Source organism: Puma concolor, chromosome B2 (assembly GCF_028749965.1).
Source record: "Puma concolor isolate L17-30 chromosome B2, mPumCon1.1.hap2, whole genome shotgun sequence".
In the NCBI taxonomy this organism is placed as follows: Eukaryota; Metazoa; Chordata; class Mammalia; order Carnivora; family Felidae; genus Puma; species Puma concolor.
This window is the reverse complement of record NC_141671.1, coordinates 68,517,198-68,536,363: the sequence shown is the minus strand read 5'-3', so window position 1 is coordinate 68,536,363 and position 19,166 is coordinate 68,517,198. Positions and strand designations below refer to the sequence as shown.

The window sequence follows — 19,166 nt, the reverse complement described above, 5'->3', positions numbered from 1 at the left end:
AAGGTAAAGATCAAGGCAACATATGCACTGATTTTAGCACATTTAGTGGTTTCTATGTTCACCTCCTCCACTAAAATAAGAAGTTCTGAAAACAAGAGCTGTTTAACTTTTAAAAATATTTTTACCTAGAAATAAATAGCAAACTTCAATTATTTTTCAGTAAAGAAATTGCTCAGTAACATTCTGGCTATCTCAAAAGAAAAAAAAAAAAAAGAAATAAATGTAGGTTTGTAATGGCCTAAATAGCCGACTTCTCTGAGTGCTGGTAACTGAAGAACATACAGCTGTGAACTTTATACCGTAATTTAAAACAGACTGGAGGATACTATAACTTTCCATAGATAGTCATTTAATTATTTTCAAGGAAATACCATTCTTCTTAAATTTCAAATGCTTAAAATTTTGTAATACAGCATAGTTTTGCAATAAAATGTTCAGAGAAAAGTAATTTCAAAATTTTTTGCCGTCTGGAGAAAAAAGAACAGGACATTTTTAAAGAGCTGAGTTGTAATGGTTACACTTCTTTTGATTACAAGTGAATGAAAATCCAAACCAAACTGGTTTGTACCAAAATAGAATTTATTGCCTCACCTAACCCAGAAGTTCAGGAATAAATCTAGCTTCGGTCAGAGCTTGACCAGACTCAAATGATATCATCAGGACATGGTTTTTCTCTGTGACTCTTGGCTCTGCCTTCTGCTTGTTGTAGAAAATTATTGTTCAAATCACAGACAAGGTTGACCTCATGGTTGCAAGCTGGCTGCCACGGCTCCAGGAGCTCACACTTCCAGGTTCCATCATGTAGGGCAGACAGTCTGCTTCTCTGAGAGCTGAAATAAAACACCTGGAGTGAAATCTCAGCAGCTAGGATTGACCACCATGGATCACCGTGACCAGAGAAAAAGTTATACCCACCCATGGGTCTGGTCTTAGATCAAATACACCATTTTCGAACTGGGGAAGAGTTAGTTTTACCCAAAGCAAAGGATGTAACAATGGCAGAGAAGTGGCTCCCCCAGAGCAAAATGGAGGAATCGTGATTGCTTTTGGTTTAATGCTCTCTCTGGGTAAGTTTTAAGCTACACGAAAGTAAGGACCTTATTGAGTTTGCTCACCATTTTATCAGTTATGTACCATTTTATGATTTATTTAGCACACGGTACTGTGTCTGATATAGCAGAAGTCCAATAAGTATTTACTAATTAGATGAAGATAATAATGGTATGTTCTCATTTCCACTGGGATGAAGAAAGATGGGCTATGGTGAGGATTCCATTAGTCTGAAACATTTTACATTCTTCCATCCAAGTACTAACCAGGCCCGACGCTGCTTAGCTCCTGAGATCAGAGGAGATGGGGCTCTGAATGAGTGGTATGGCCATAGACAGGAGCATTCTACATTCTTGATGGCCCCTCCCTCTTGGGACTCATCCTTCTTTGGTTTTGATGATTCTACCCCATCCTGACTCTGCTTCTGAGAATTTTGCTCCCCTTAGCATCCCCACTTGTAGTTCCCCCCTTGCCATTCCCACGGCCACTGTGGTGGTCTTGATCTTTATCATCTGTCACTTGTAAAAGGCATAGCCTCCTAATTAGTTTCTCTGCCTCTGTTTCCTCTCCTCTCTTCAACTCATTGCTTTCAGAATAGTTTGCTTAAATTTGATTAAAAAGTAGTTTGAATCTCGTCACTTAACAGTGCTCATTTCCTGTTGTCCCAGGTGAAGTTCAAAGTCCTTAGTACTCAAGTAACATCCCTAACCTATTCCTGTATTTATTTTCCTTCCCTCTTTGTTCTCAAAAACACTATAAATGCCTTAAGAGGAAGGCTTATGCCTGATTTATTGTCTTATTTGTTACTTGCCTTTCTCGAACCTATACTGATGGTTTTGTGCATGATAAACACTCAATAACTAAAAGTTAATAAGCAAACAAAATAAAAAACATGCACCACATTGAATGTACAATGTTATTTCAGGAATTTCATCTTTTTGGGATAATAAAGACCAAAGATATATCCGGTGAGCATAAGGCTCTTTTTTCCATAGTCCATTGCAGTTGGCTGTGGAGAAACCTTCTACTTCTACTTCTTGGTAGCTTTCAGAGATAGCTCCCTACAACTGGCTTTAATAATGCACAATATTTGTACAAAGGAAAGAGGGAAGTAGGTCCACCTTGATTTTGAAGGTGATTTTTCCCTCACTTAATAGCATCTTATCACACAATTAGCACAGATTGTGATCTGATATCTTTTAAAAATATCATTGCTGGGCAATTCACTGAAAAAGTAAAACAGTTTGTCAATAAATATAAAATGCTCAACCTGAATAATTATAATAGAAATTCAAATTCAAAGATAATAATGAATTAGTATTTTTCATTTATCCAATTAGTTAAGATCAAAGTTTGTTGCTGGCCAGTTCGAAAAAGATGTGGAGAAGCAATCATTTTCATAAACGTATGGTGGAATAACAGTGTAGCAGTACCTGCTGGAATTTTAAAAATGTCTATTCCTTTGACTCATCTATTTCAATTCTAGTAATTTGTTCCACGTATAGTCTGAAATAATTGCACAAAAATATATGCACAGGGATGTTCATTGCATCACTATTTGTAATAATTTAAAAAAAAATAACTGGAAGCAATCCTAATGCCTATCAGCTGGGAACTGGAAATTAATTACTATTTAGTCATGCTTAATATTTAGCATCAAATTTAAAAGAATGAAATGGGGATATACAAGTAAGGGTGTCAGTGTGGGTAAATGTAGAAAGATCTTCTATTAAGTGGAGGGGTGCCTGGGTGGCTCAATTAAGCATCCAATTTCGGCTCAGGTCATGATTTCATGGTTCACGAGTTCTAGCCCCACTTTGGGCTCTGTGCTGACAGCTCAGAGCCTGGAGCCTGCTTCAGATTCTGTGTCTTTGTCTCTCTCTCAGCCCCTCCTCCTCTCATGCTCTGTCTCCCTCTGCCTCAAAAATAAGTTTAAAACAAATTTAAAAAAATTAAAAAAAAACCTATTAGGTGGAAAAAAAGTATGCAAAATAGTACACAACATATGATCTAGTTTGTTAAAAAAATTGTTTTTGTAGCAACCCTAGAGAATGAGAGATAGGAATGGAGGCAGGTAGGGGAGAAATCTTTGCATCTTTCTATGTGAATTTTTGCTACACACAGTCATTACTGTTACAATACAAACCATTTTGTTTTAAAAAAGAAATACATATACACACAAATGTAAAAAAATGAGTTCCAGGGTGCCTGGGCGGTTCAGTCAGTTGATTAAGCATTCGACTTCGGCTCAGGTCATGATGTCGCGGTCTATAAGTTCGAGCCACATGTCGGCCTTTGGGCTGACAGCTCAGAGCCTGGAGCCTGCTTCAGATTCTGTGTCTCCTCTCTCTGTCTCCCCCCCCCCCCCCCACTCTCTCTTAAAAATAAATAAAATAAAACATTTTTTAAAATGAGTTCCATAGTATTATACACAGTTCATATTTCATATTCTCTTATACATTAATTTGTTCTGCAGCTATTTATTGAGTGCTTTTATGGTCCAAACACCATGCAAGCTTCTTATTTCCTTTCTTCAAAGCTGTACATGTTGTTGGTATTCAAAGGTGCTTTTGCACACAGGCCCCTGCCCACATTATGGGTACTTTGCTTTTCCTAATCATGTTAAAATACTATCTTAAATGGCCCCCATATTTATGTAGCTACCTGTCAGGATATTTTTTACTCACATGTACAAAAACCATGTTAATTCAATTGGCCATTTTCAGCTTTGTGCCCCAGGCTTGCGACTTCCCTTTGGTTTGGATGAAGGGCACTTTGTTTTTCTTGAAACATAAAATAATTGAAAACAGATTTCTGAGCATAGGTTAGCTCCATAACCAGCAGCCTGAGAAAGCAGAGCAGTGCTGCCCTCTGACTGAGACACCGCTGCTGATTGTGCTTTGATGGTATGGGAGGCAATTTCCCATCATGCCCTAATAGCCTAAAAAGAAGAGTCACCTGTTTGCATTGGACTTGGGTCTGAGAGTCAAACTCCACTTTTCTTGGCAGTGTAAAGTCAACTATGCCCTCCTGGGGTCTCATCACACATTCCATTATTCATCAAGGGAACACCAGATAGTGCTGACATTTGTGCTCCAACACGCATTTTATTAGGGTAGATCTGCCAGGACTTTTCAAAAATAATTAACTTCTGGGGCACCCGGGTGGTTCAGTCTGTTGAGCGTCCGACTTCAGCTCGGGTCACGATCTCAGGGCTCATGAGCTCAAGTCCCACATCGGGCTCTGTGCCGATAGCTCAGAGCCTGGAGCCTGTTTCAGATTCTGTGTCTCCCCCTCTCTCTGCCCCTCCCCTGCTCACGCTCTGTGTCTCTCTCTCTCTCTCTTTCTCAAATAAACATCAAAAAATTTTTTTAAAAAATAACTTTTCCCTTTAATAAATACGTCTTCAAGATGATGTTCATATAATATTGACTGAAAGAGGGATGTAGGCTTTATTCCTTAAAAGACCAGAACACTCAGATTATGAATCAGAATCTAACTTAGTCAAGCAAGAAATTGAAATTTTCCTTACACAGGGTTCAATGTGGGTTTTTTTTTTTTTTTTTTTTTTTTTTTTTGCCAGAATGGGGAGGATCCATTGGCACTGAGCCCAGGCCATAGTCTAACGATGGCTCTTGTAAACATGCGTACAATGTTGTAAGCACTGTGGCCTTCAACATCATCATATTAACACAAAGGAGGCTTAAACAATAATGAACATTTAATGTTTGTACTTGATATGTTACTATCACCAGGTAACCAGAAAGCATCAGAGAACTACCTTATGCCAAGGGCTCAACCAAAAGGTACCTTCCCAAAACTTTCCCCATTTTCTGACTTTAGACATATCCATGGCTCCTAGAATTTCCTTCTATAAGCCTTACACGCATGGGGTAGATCAGTGTAGATGGCTAATGTATGTTCCCAGATTTTGAGGACTGTCAACGTTGGCAATACATAATCTAATGAAAAACGGTACAATTTGTGCAAAATTTAAGTGCTATGTTGTAGAATTCTGTGTTGGGTCTTCTTCAGACGCTTGATTCACAGATTTTAAAGCCTACTGCTCATTTCCAGCAGCTTTTGCCATTTTTTAGCTAAGAATGCAAATGGTTTGCCACTTTGCAAGGATATGCCCTGATCCTGCAGAGTGTTTATATTCAAGTTACCTACGAGGGTATCATTTCAAATACTTTCTCCTGTTCCCCCATAAATACACTTTAATTTTTGTTATGGCATGTGTACTAATCTTGTGCTCAGAAAATATTGCTTACCAACAAAGGAATTATTGAAAATCTTAGCTTCTTTTATTTCTCAGAAAAATCTGTTAATTATATAATGCTTAAAATTGAGTGACATCTGTAGAAACACCAGGTTTATGGCATAGCTCTACTCCTATACCTTTGAGCAGCTAGAATTTTTTTTCTGTCCTTTTTGCATAACACACACCCAAAGTGTCTGCTTGTAACAGCTGATTCAACTCCCCTCCCCCAAATCTTAAAGGTCTACGTTACTAAGTCCAAAAATAGGGTGAACCAATATTTTGTATAAAAAGAATGATCTTTGTTTGCACTGGGTCAATATTTCATCAGTTGGTGAAATATTAAGCAGTTCTAAATATATCATCGTATTCCTCTTGAACTACTGGAATTTCCACTTGCAGAAAATAGAAAATAGGACATATGCACGAAATAAATATGTTCAAATGCAACTTCCACAGTGATGTGAAGAAAAATAATTGAAAGTAAGTTGTATTCATTGGTAGTTTGCTTCTTTGGTTGTGAAGCATGTTAGTCTAAATAAAAGTATCCAAAAATGTGAAGGAATAAGATTACTGACGCCAACTATTACAGGATATATAAATACTTGAGTAAATCCTTATGAGAAGGAAAAATGCTTTCAAATTCTCAGCTTTTCAGAACAGAAAGAGCGTTGATTCTGGCATTGAGTGTAAACCACCTACGTATCATTTTTCATGAGCTACCAAGAGATGAAGCCAAGGGCAAAAATGTACACTGAAATTCCCTGTTGAGAAGATGGAAAAAAAAGAGAAGAAACCCCAAAATAATGGAAATATTGTCTGCATATTTAATAATTCTTGACTATGCCAAGAAGTGAGAATTATAAATACTTGGTCATATTCGCTTCTTGTATTTCATTTGTTGTCTATTTTGAAAAACACTAGGCAGCCTGGCCTACATTTCATCCATGTGATTGACAGTGTGGATTTGCCCAAGTTGAGCTCCAGTGAAATTAAGTTGTTGTTGTCGTTGTTGTTATTGTTGTTTTTATCTGCAGATTTTATTCCTCTGAACCGTATCATTAGAGAAAACAGGAAAAGGTTAAGGCCAAATCTCACCATTTTTGTTCATGAATATATATCTCTTTTAATTCCAAGTCCATATTCTAACTAGAAAATAATATAATGTTGTTACTATGTTAGTACAAATGACGAAGTTAGATTTTTTTTTTTAATGTTTATTTTTGAGACAGAGAGAGACAGAGTGTGCGCAGAGGAGGGGCAGAGAGAGAGAGGGAGACACAGAATCTGAAGCAGGCTCCAGTCTCTGAGCTGTCAGCACAGAGCCTGATGCAGTGCTTGAACCCATGGAGTGTGAGATCATGACCTGAGCTGAAGTTGGACACTTAACAGACTGAGCCACCCAGGAGCCCCCACCCCTTTATTTTCTTTTTTAACAGAGAGAGAGAGAGAGAGAGAGAGAGAGAGAGAGAGAAAGACAGAGTGTGAGCAGAGGAGGGGCAGAGGGAGAGAGAGAAGCTTAAGCAGGTACCACACCCAGCATGGAGCTTGAACTCATGACCCTTATCAAGAGCTGTAATCAAGAGTTGTACACTTAACTGACTGAGCCGCTCAGGTGTCCCCAAAATTAGATCTTTTAAATAAAACAAGAGGGGGCGCCTGGGTGGCTCAGTCGGTTAAGCGTCCAACTTCGGCTCAGGTCATGATCTCACGGTCCGTGAGTTCGAGCCCCGTGTCAGGCTCTGTGCTGACCGCTCAGAGCCTGGAGCCTGCTTCAGATTCTGTGTCTCCTTCTGTCTCTGACCCTCCCCCATTCATGCTCTGTTTCTCTGTCTCAAAAATAAATAAACATTAAAAAAAATTGAAAAAAATAAAACAAGAGGAAGACTTTTTATATTTTTATCCAAATATGTAGTTGATTGAGGGGTTCCTGGGTTGTTCAGTCAGTTCAGTGTCTGACTCTTGATTTTGGCTCAGGTCATGATCTCAGGGTGGGGCTCTGTGCAAAGTGGGGAGCCTGCTTAAGATTCTCTGTTTCTCGCTGCTCCTCTCCCCCACTTGCACTCTTTCTCTCTCTCTAAAACAACAAACAAAAAAAATTATAAAAAAAAAAAGATGTAGTTGACTGACTCCTGTGAACTACTTGTTTCTCTTTTTTGTTGTTGTTTTTTTAATTTATATATTTTAAGAGAGAGGGAGAAAAAGAGAGAGAGAGAGAGAGAGAGAGAGAGAGAGAGAGAGGGAGAATGAGTGGGGGAGGAGCACAGAGAGAATCCCAAGCAGGTTCCGAGCTCCACACCGAGCTGGACTGGGGGCTCGATCTCACAGATTGTGAGATCATGACATGCACCAAAATCAAGAGTGGGATGCTTAACCCACCAAGCCACCCCAGTGCCCCTGACTACTCATTTCTAAGAAATACTGATCTCATTCCTTGTAGAACATTTTATAAGTACTTCAATCTAACCAAATCTTTAGGTAGCATTTATTCAGTTGTCATATGTAGTTTATAGACACTGCCTTTGCAAGAAGTTCTCATCAATTTCCAGAAGAGTGTTTTATTACATAGGCATGCAATACTAAGAAAACTATGTTAAATCCATCCTATGCAGTTATTATTCAGCAACTGTGCTTATGCAGTTATTGAAAGTTTGTTTAAAAATAATTTTTAATATTATGAAGTAATGCTTTTTGCAAGAAATGATGCTTTTGTCAAACAAAAAGAAATATAAATCATTTTATTTTTTTTTTTTTTTTAATTTTTTTTTTCAACGTTTATTTATTTTTGGGACAGAGAGAGACAGAGCATGAACGGGGAGGGGCAGAGAGAGAGGGAGACACAGAATGGGAAACAGGCTCCAGGCTCCGAGCCATCAGCCCAGAGCCTGACGCGGGGCTCGAACTCACGGACCGCGAGATCGTGACCTGGCTGAAGTCGGACGGTTAACCGACTGCGCCACCCAGGTGCCCCAATATAAATCATTTTAAATGTAGTATTAACTTATGTAAAAAATGTATGAAAAATAAAGACAGAAAGGAAATATTTCACAATATGAATATTGGTTGCTATGCCTGTGGAACTATGACGATTTCTTTTTTCTTTTCATCCACACATCCTCAAACTTTCTCCTCTTCCTCTCTTTTTTAGTGAGGAGTTTCTTAGTGAGGTAGAGAATAATCCCTTTGTGACCTAACCCTGACCTCCCTCCTCAGCCTCATCCTTCTCTCCCCATATTTTGCTGTATACTATAGAATGTATATATTATGCAATCTCAATCTTTAAGGGTTTGCTCAGGCTAATATGTCCTGAATAAAGTTTATTCTTAGTGTAACTTATAACTATGGTAGCTCTTCCTTCTTGGAGCATTCTTATCGGGACTAAGTCAACTAAGTATCTCTCCCATAACTCCAGGTGCTTCTCAGTTAGCCTGTATTATATAATACTGAGTTAATTTACTTAGAAATTTGTTTCCTCCACTAGATTACAAGCTTTTGGAAACAGAGGTTGTGAGTAATTCATAATTCATTCACACTGATGCTTAGCATGGATCTGAGGTAGAGCAGGCACGCAATAAATGTCTGAGGAATCAACTTATAGTCACCTAAAATTAACTGTAGACTCAATGTCTTGCTTCAGAACAATAATGCTCAAGTATATTAGGAAAAGGCAAATAGATGTTGAATACTGCAACTGGCCAGCGTTGTCACTTACTTGGTACGATTACTAATATTTCAAGAAACTAGTTAAACTTTTGATGTTTTGCCTCTCATTCTATTCTAGAGAACTCGTATACTAAAGTTCCTTAGACGTATGAGGGCAAGGGAGACATGTTCTTCTTTAAAGCTGCATAATAAAAAAGTAGGCAACAATACTATTTCACAAATTAGGTGGGCACAAGGTCAAACATTGTCTCAGTTCTACATAGTTTTTGTGGCTTGGAAACTTCTGTTAGAGGCATCGTATTTTTCCTAACACTTACCTAAAAGGACATACCTAAGGTTTGGAAATCAGTAGAGAACATCCATTCCTGAGAAATTTCCAATTCTTTGTGGTTCTGGTCAAGATGGTCAAAAGCACTGTGCCGTATATCCTCTTGGTCTGGTCCCAGGCTGAGCAGAAGAAGATCCCTGAGATCCAGGTTCAGATACTGATTAACCACAGCCTCTGAGAAAAGCAAATAAATGCCTGGGTTTCAGTTTCCATCTCTGTGACGTGTCAACATCAATTCTGCTCAGCGGAGAAGAGGTTGTCTATCCCACAGAGTGAGGCCAGACTGCCACTTTCACCATCCATTTCAGTCTCAACACCTCCCTGGCAGAAACAGCGACCAGAAAAGCTCTACCTTTTAGCATGGATTATTAGCTCTTTAAGATCCTTGTCAGAAATTAAGCCTATCATTTCCGTTTTTTTTAAGCATGAGCAATATTCGCGGGACGGGTTCTGCTTCTGTTTTATCTAGCCTCTGCTGACCATCTATACTCTGAAAGTTACCAAGACCTGTAACTTCACTTCTTTCATCTTTGCAGGAGCAATTTTTATAGCTTTTTTTCCCCTTTCCTCGTAAGCCAAATATTAGAAGCCTGTTGCTCACACATATTATTTAAATAAAGACACAAATTGCATTTAATATTACCAATTGGAAAAGTGTCTTTGAAAGGTAGTGAAAGCATTTGGATAGTTCTCAAAGAATTAGGTTAAATGTAATATTTTTTTCTTGGCCCCAAACTGTATTATTTCATGATCAAACATTATTTGTCAGAAATAAGAATCTAATACAAATATTTTAAATGCATTTAACTCGCTGCAATATTATTTAGGATTACGAGAACAAGATGAATGTATTTTGCACTCATTTTTTATTTTATATTTTTATATTTTATACGTTAAAGTAAGCTACATTTTAGAGGCATGTGAGATTATAAGAAAAATGTTGCCATGATTATCTGTGTGAGGAAAATATTAAAATGGAAAATATCAGTTATGATAAGTCTTGCATATTTTATGGAGATAAATATGAAAAATAAAGGAATTTATCCTAAATAATATAATCCACTCCCTTGGATCAACTATCACTGTCATATGCTGAGTACTTTCAGTCAGTACATAGTCATAACCAGCTATACTGGTCAGACTTTGCCATTTGGAGAACATATCACCTATCCAACAATTCCTGATTAGACAAATTCTTAGAAACTTTAGAAGAGAACTATGGTAAAATAAAGCTGGTAGCCAAATGTATTTAAAATTATGTAACTTGGGGCGCCTGAGTGGCTTAATCGGTTAAGCATCGGCTTTGACTCAGGTCATGATCTTCCAGTTCATGAGTTTAAGCCCCACGTCGGGCTCTGTGCTGACAGCTCAGGGCTTAGATTCTGCTTCGGATTCTGTGTCTCCCTCTCCCTCTGTTCCTCCCCGCCTCATACTCTGTCTCACTGTCTCTCTATCAAAAACAAATAAAGAATAAAAAAATTTTAATAAAAAATAATAAAAAATAAATAAAATTATGTAACTTAACTCCTGATGATTTTAGAAAATTAAGAAGCCAAAATGTCTTATTAAAATATATTATGGAGTCAACCTATTCAAAATAGTAGCATGGAAAAGCTACTTAGAAGAATGCAGTTTTTGTCCTTAAAATTGAAACACCCTAACTGTAGATGTATGAAATGTATCATGCTATGAGGCTCAAAAAAACTCAGATCAAATTCACAGGGGGTGGTGGGGGTCTGGCTTGCTAGGGGCCAATCTTTTCTCTTTATTTAGAAAAATGAGTTATGGAGTTTTTGTAAGGTTGGGTTGTATGCAGTTGCTGGAGGGAAAATTCAAGAACTAGAAGGATAGAAAAGGAGATGACATCACATGGTCTGCATTACATAGTGAATAGATGGGTGGGAAAAATCAGAAAAGACATTATATGGCCCCTTCGATCAGGAGTCAGCAACCTTCCCTGTACAGGGTCAGACAGTAAATATCTTTGGTTTTATGGACCATTACAATTTCTGTTGTAACCACTCAACTCTGTTATGTAGCATAGACAATGTGGAAATCAATAAGCTTGACTTTATTCTAATATAACTTTATTTATGGGCACTGAAATTTTATTTTTGTGTGCCATGAATTATTCTTCTCTTGACTTGCTTTCAACTATTTAAAAACATAAAATCATCGTCAGTTGGTGGACCATGCAAAAACAGGCCGTAAGCCAGTTTTGGCCTGCAGGCCGTGGTTGCCTTAGATGAATGGATGGTTTTTTGCCTGGATGGAAAAAGAAGACTTGGAACCAGAGTTGTTGTCTGGGGAGCATCCACATGCCACATCTCAATGCTTGTGGTGAACACAACCAGGGCAGATCACACCCAGTTTTGTTTTGACCAGCACTCAAGGACACTGTGGGTACAGGATAGTGGCAAGCAGCGAAAAAACAACTCTTTTGAACTATAAAGACTGGTTTGGTTTGTAGCTCTTCATAGTCAATGTGTGTCTTCTCCAAAAGCCTGGAAACTTAGGGAAAGAAAGGGTTCTGTCAATCACATTCCCTGCTCTAGCCAGTGTTCATCCCCATGCCTGGCACATAGCAACAATCCTTACATATTAGATGAACTGAACTGAATAGAGATTTCAAAGGGACCCTAGGAGGGTCCAGTCTATTCCAAATGAATCAATTCTGTTGCCTTATGATAAGGATTCTGATGTGGAAAGAAAAAAATAAAATAATATAAAGTAAGAGCTACGGCAGAAACTTCTACTTACTTATTTCACTAGCGAAAATGTCACATGCAGCTTTGAGTGACTTTGACAGCTAAGAAGGCAATAATACATTATGTAAATGCAGCTCTACGTATTTTTAACAGAACTTCATACAGTTGCTGAGTGTATATAAAGTTTTCTGCAAACTTTAGCTGATATATAAAGAACACCACCAGAACGAGGCCTAATGAAATGTGTCTGCTTCAGCTGGAGCACAGAAGCTTAGCCCGTTCTCTGCCCCTGAATCAAATCAGGAGCAGATGGTAATTGGGACCAGATGAAATTTCAAAGGGGAGAGATGCAGGACATTCCAAAGTGCACACTAAACTTTTTTCCACAAAGACTAATGTTAATAATACAGACATCGTATTCACTGAACTTACACACACTGCAACTGAATTACCTCGAAAGTGAAGCAATTCATTTTTACAGATTGACATCATTAAGTATTTGGGGAAAAATTAATAGCAATCGGTAACTTCATAGGTCTTTTTTTGTTGTGTTTTCACATGTTTCATTTTACAAAACCACTCCTTATAAAAGGAATAGTCCTTTTATATTTTGCTTTTCTTTACTCACAGCAATCCTTCAGTTTCAGGAAAAATGGACTAAGCCAGCAAAACAAAACAAAACAAACAAAAAAACTTTCTGAAAACTATAAACAGTAAAGCTGACTTAAAAATTTCTGTCATATATTCTATTTTTCCTGCTATATAATCCCAATACATTCTTTAAACAAATAAAAACTCGGATATTTAAGTGATAATGCTCTCAACTTTAGTACAATCCTGAAACAGACTTTTTGAACTTCAGAACAGCAGTGTTTGACAGCTATTTATCAGATGACAGCAGCCATATGGAAAGGTATTCTTCCCTATTTATCCCCTATGGTGCCCATGCATATTACTCTAGTGGTGGCTCTCACCACCAGCCATCAGCCATGCCAAGGAGATCATGTCTGCTGCAGATTAATCACATTGAGTGGAAATCACTGAAGATTACTACTTGGGATGTTAGACTAGCAGGAAAAGCAAGTCCTGAGTGTGAAATATTCAGCTTGTAATGATGTAGGGGACAGGTTAGTTAGATAAAAGAGAATGCCAGGGTCACTGTCCTCCTCAAGAATCTTTGGGTGCTACAGTTAATACAGTGACCCAGCCAACTGGATTACCTATTTCTCAGGACACACACCTTCTGCTTTCTTGTCTTTGGGCTTTTGTTCATGTCATCCTATTGTCTATTCCCTGAAACTGATGACTCCTTATCTTCAGGACCTCAGAACCCAAGTCTGTGGTATCTCTCTCTTCCACAGTAGTCCACAGAAGTTATCATTTTAACACAGAGGTTACAAACTTAGCTGCATACAGAGGCCAAGATCATGATGAATGAGATAGGCTGGATGTAACAAGGTGCCCCCTTACATGGAGCCTCACTGTTGCACAAATGTGTTTCATCTAAATAGAGGTGATTCCTTTCTGACCCACTCATGTGTGCCACATGGGAATGTGGGCCCAATATTGCCATGAGTTCTGATTTTTAAGAGAATTTTGCGATGTCAGTGTGAAAATTTCTAATTTGTAAGTGTTGGCCCTTATAAATATAAATTATCAAATATGTGTATTGTACATTATTGGCCTGAGAGCAATCAGATTGGAATCTCTTCTTAACCATTCATTTGATAAATTCATTTATATGTGGTACTTAAAGTGTTTTACATTCACTATATGAGCATCATAGGTTTTACTTAAATGGGCCATGATTTTATAACACTTACTTTTTCTTCCTTATACAAATAGAACACAGATTCCTTTATATTGAGACTATATCATGTACATTTTACTTCATGTACATTTTACATGTACATTATGTTGAGACTATATCATGTAATTTATACATACAAGTGTTTAATAAGTGGTAATTTGGTTGATAAGCTTATTAAAATTTTAAAAGAAAGTGAAAATTAAGTTATCATAGTAAGGTATAAAGGGGTAAAATCAAAATGGAATAATAGAAAATTTTCAATAAAAATATGTCTTAAGAAATATTATTTAGCTACAAAAAAAGAATGAAATCTTGCCATTTTCAACAACATGGATAGAGCTACAGAGTATACTGCTAAGCAGTCAGAGAAAGATAAATATCATATGATCTTATATGTAGAATTTAAGAAACAAAAGAACAAAGGAAAAAAAAAAGAGACAAACCAAGAAACGGACTCTTAACTATGAAGAAAAACTAATGATTACCAGAGAGGAGGTAGGTGGAGGGATGGGAGAAATAAGGGGCAAGGAAATAGGGATTAAAGAGTATGCTTATTATGACGAAAAAAATAAAATAGAGCACCTGAGGGCTCAGTTGAACATCTGACTCTCGATTTTGGTTCAGGTCGTGATCCCAGGGTCAAGGGATCTAGCACTATGTCAGGCTCTGTACTGAGCGTGGAGCCTGCTTGAAGTTCTCTCTCTCTCTCTCTCTCTCTCTCTCTCTCTCTCTCTCTCTGCCCCTTCCCCGCTTATGCTTTTTTTCCCTCTGTCTCTCAAATAAATAAATAATAAAATGGAAAAAATAAAGATACAAATACTCATAAGGTTGACATTAATGATATAACATGCATTGTAGGCTATTTAAAATATTATAATTGTTCATAAAACTTCAGAGATTTTAATTATTAATACAGATTTTACTTATGTCTACATTAATGAAACTACAGTAGATTAACATGACATACAGATGAAAGAGACACAGGAGGCTCATGGAAGTCAGAGTTGAGAATGTGAATGAATTTCTTACCTAGTTAAGAATACCTCAGGAACTTGGACAAAATGGGAAGAGTAAAGCCATGGAAAAGAGAAGGCCTAACCATCTGCTATGCACTTATTTCAATGGAGAAAATCTAGAAAAATTATTAAAGTAACCATTGCTTGATAAGCACCATGTTTACCACAAATGATTTGTCTATAAAGCTTGAACAATTATCATCTTACTAAATATCATCTGCTTAACTCCTTAGGAGCTAATTACTCACAGAACTTTGCTTTTAGCAAGATAATGCAAAAAGAGTAAAATACCCTACAAATGCACTCAGATACTTTAATTGACTCCATATTATCAGAATCTAGAAATCTGATTATTTTTAAGTAATGAAAGTTAAAAGAATTCTTACTAAAAGGTTTAGCCATGGTCATGGTTCCCAAAAGTTTTCTTACACAATTGCACATTTCTCCAAAAATAAACAAACAAGGGGCACCTGGGTGGCTCAGTTGGTTAAGCAGACGACTCTTAGTTTTGGCTCAGGTCATGATCTTGCAGCTCCTGAGTTCCTGAGTAGGGTTCTGCGCTGACAGCACTCTCTGCCCCTCCCCCAATCGTGTGCACATGTGCGCTTTTTCCCTCTCTCTCTTTCTCTAAAAATAAATAAATAAATTTAAAAACAAACAGACAAAAAGTAGTTCTGGCTTTTTGAGCGAGCACACAATATTGGGTAAAATAACTTTTTCTGTCACTATTAAATAGTCTGCTCTTCTTAGGCCTAATAATAAACAAAGTATTAATCAGAAATACACATATATATATATATATATATATATATATATATATATATATATCTTAAGAGAAACACTAGCCCAAAAGAAGCATTTGCTACAAGGCTCAGATGAGATGTGGGATCTGAAAAATCTTTGTAAATTGCAGAGAACTATATAGATGTTAACTGTGTTATTGTGCAAAAAATACACAGAAACCTTTGTACTTCTATAACAACATAAACAATGACAATTTTATTTGCTCACCCATTAATGGTTGATACTTGTGTCTACTTCTGATGTATTGTTGGTAGTTTGACACAAAAAAGAAATATCTGAATAAAGTCATTTTCAATTCTTCAGGATTTCTTTCCTCTGTATCAATTTCCTTTCAAAACAAGCCTGTGTTTTGGATTTCAGGAAGCCCATAAGTTTGAGCAGGACAAAGAGAAATAATGTGAGAAGAAATAAACTAGGAAATTCCAAGGCAGAGCTTTTTACTTCTCTTTGTTTACTCTGGTAGCATAGCTCCCTTGAGACAGAAGTTTTTAAATGAAATCTTGTTCCAGATGAATAACTTCTTAAGAAAAAGAAATAATTAAAGTTGTTTGAATGAAAATCAAAGTTTTATACTATTACAACGATGGGAAAGATATAGAAAATGCGCCTTTTCTTTATATCTTATAAGGTTTTCTATACACTCATTTGAAAAAGAGAACAGTGAAAATAAAATGTTATTATGTTTATATCAAAAAGCAACAATTCTTTCTGACCTCCTTGAGATGGTCAAAGAGGGATGTCAAAGAGGGAGTTCTGTTTGCAGTGAAAGGTAGGTCATTTATCAAATCACTTTCCAGTACATGTTACATTTTAGAGGACATCATTATGCTCTCATTGTTTCCCTTTCTCTACAACAAGGGGCCTTTTTATGTCTGAAAGGGATACATTTGGAGTGACCTGAGGTTAACTCAAGCCTCTCTTTTCACATTTCTACTTGGGTTCCAAATGATGGGCTTGCCTCTGTCCTTGGCATCCAAGCAAGCCAAATCCTGACTGCCAAGTCTAAGTGAGAAATGGTGAGCAGATTAAAAGGAAAGTGGCATGAAACCCTCCCATCAGGAACCAAGAGTAGAGTCAACAGTGAAAGAAAGTGTCACTGGGAGCAGGTCTGGTTGGCCAAGAAGGGACTGAGAGACTCAGGGTCTCTGTGCTTTGTGGTCAGTCATGGGCTTTCCTCTGTGAGTCTCTCTTTCTGTCTCTTGCATTTTTCAGTTGATTTAAGATGTGAAAAATATTTATGAAAACCAATGGTGTTTGGGGTCAATATTTTACTTTTGATACACAAGCTTATTCAACCGTCTGGGTTACTTGCAATTTGTGTGTGAAAGAAAGAGGTTAAGAAAAGAAAAATTTTAATTCAAGAATACATTTGAGAGGGAAGGAACTTTTCAGTTACAGATTCTTCCGACGAAGCCTAGAGTAATTGAAGACCATTTTTGAAGTTTATTAGCTTGCTGGTGACATTGATGAGATGCCAGTATCCAAGGAATATATTTGTTGTAACTTTCGGAATGTGAGGAATTTGGGTCAACTATACTTTCTATAACTAATCATCTTTCCTGGAAGCTTCCACTCTGGTCCTCCGGCTCTCACCTCAGCTGCCTTCAGCATCTTGCACTGGGAGCCCATGGAAACTTCTAAAGGCCAGAAAAAAAGTGAGCAAGGGATGGGCACATGTGGAGTATTCTAGACAGAAGCAGCTAACAGAATAAGAGGATTTTTAACAACCCCAGTGATACCTCTTTTCAAATCATCCCAAATGTTAATCTTTATATAAAACAAATATAAAGCTTTGACCCTGTTTTCTTACTGGAAAGTCATCAACTGACAGCATAACAGAGTCCAAAATGGAACCTCTAGGTTCTGCTTTAATACATTGTTTTTATGTTAAATAAATTTTCATTGTGTTGACCAACTATTTATAAATTAAATAAGCTTTTTGAGCCTAAATATACTCATTAGTAAAATAGGAAGAAGGGAAAGTTGGCATATTTCCCATCTATACGATGCCTTCTGAATTCTTTGAGTCAAAATAGCTTCACTAAGCAATTTAGGATACTAAATTGGCCTAAACAAATGAGACCAGCTCTAATATTATTCAGACAAAATATACATCCTAAGGCCAAAAAAAAAAAAAAATCATGGTCATAATGATTTTTATTTATTTATTTTATTTATTTAATTTTTTTAATATATGAAATTTATTGTCAAATTGGTTTCCATACAACACCCAGTGCTCATCCCAAAAGGTGCCCTCCTCAATACCCCACCCACCATCCCCACCCTCCCACCCCCCGTCAACCCTCAGTTTGTTCTGTTTTTAAGAGTCTCTTATGCTTTGGCTCTCTCCCACTCTAACCTCTTTTTTTTTTCCTTCCCCTCCCCCATGAGTTTCTGTTAAGTTTCTCAGGATCCACATAAGAGTGAAAACATATGGTATCTGTCTTTCTCTGTATGGCTTATTTCTCTGTATACAGGCTTATTGTTCTGTATAGCATCACACTCTCCAGTTCCATCCACGTTGCTACAAAGGGCCATATTTCATTCTTTCTCGTTGCCATGTAGTACTCCATTGTGTATATAAACCACAATTTCTTTATCCATTCATCAGTTGACGGACATTTAGGCTTTTTCCACAATTTGGCTATTGTTGAGAGTGCTGCTATAAACATTGGGGTACAAGTGCCCCTATGCATAATGAAAAAGAGAAGCCCATTTTATTTTTAAAATTTTTTACTGTTTATTTTTGAGAGAGAGAGAGACAGCACAAGCAGGGTAGGGACAGAGAGAGAGGGAGACAGGCTCCAGGCTATGAACTGTCAGCACAAAGCCTATAAGGGGCTCGAACTCACAAACCTTGAGATTGTGACATGAGCCAATGTCCAATGCTTAGCTGACTGAGCCACCCAGGCGCCCCAAGAAGAAGCTCAGATAAAATGTTTAGTGCATGATCCTTTGCGGTTCTAAGATTTGAAGCACTAAACACACAAAGTCTCCAACCTATGCTTCTTTTATTCAAATGAACTTAATGGAGTACTTATTGAGACCAACAGAATAAACTTAATTTGCACAAACTATAGGAAGCCCCAGAGACCGGAGGGTAGCAACTACTCAATGTACACCCAATGTCTGTTGTTTAATGTGTCTTAGAGACACCCTCTCAGATAGCAGCTTGCAGAACAGCGTCCTGTGAATCATCAGGAGTCATCCGCCCCTCTTTTAACAAACCTGGGTCACAAAGTGACCATTTGGAATCGCAGTTTTATTCCATGACCTCACTCTCATATAGCCCTATTTTTACTTAGTTGTTTAGTTCTACTTTTTTTTTCTTTTATATTTCAAATACCCGACTTTTAAATCAGTTTTTAATGTTGAAGGTTTTTAACAAGGGTCATAAATTTAAAGGCCTTCATTGCATGTGTACCATATTCATAGGATTTCTCAAGGTCTATTTCTCTTCCATTGTCTTTGTTATCTGCTAGGATTTAGTTGGCCTTCCTATCTTGTAGATTTCATAGATATAAAG

The 19,166-nt window shown here is 37.3% G+C and overlaps 1 protein-coding gene across 4 annotated transcripts in view; it reads right to left on the bottom strand.

Moving 5' to 3' along the window:
- Positions 1 to 328: 328 nt before the first annotated feature.
- Positions 329 to 19,166, bottom strand: part of LOC147581033 (uncharacterized) — a 97,068-nt gene continuing 78,230 nt past the window's right edge. For 3 of the 4 annotated variants that reach the window (XR_015251328.1, XR_015251327.1, XR_015251329.1), the window contains exons 2-3: positions 9,292 to 9,476; positions 329 to 830 (exon numbers count right to left, since the gene is read on the bottom strand). Coding sequence is in view for 1 of the 4 variants with exons in the window: in XM_086707245.1 (XP_086563371.1) it covers positions 721 to 830; positions 9,306 to 9,476 (281 nt within the window). In the remaining 3 variants the exon portion in view is untranslated. The remainder of the gene's footprint in view (positions 831 to 9,291; positions 9,477 to 19,166) is intronic. The other variant, XM_086707245.1, reaches the window with a different exon arrangement.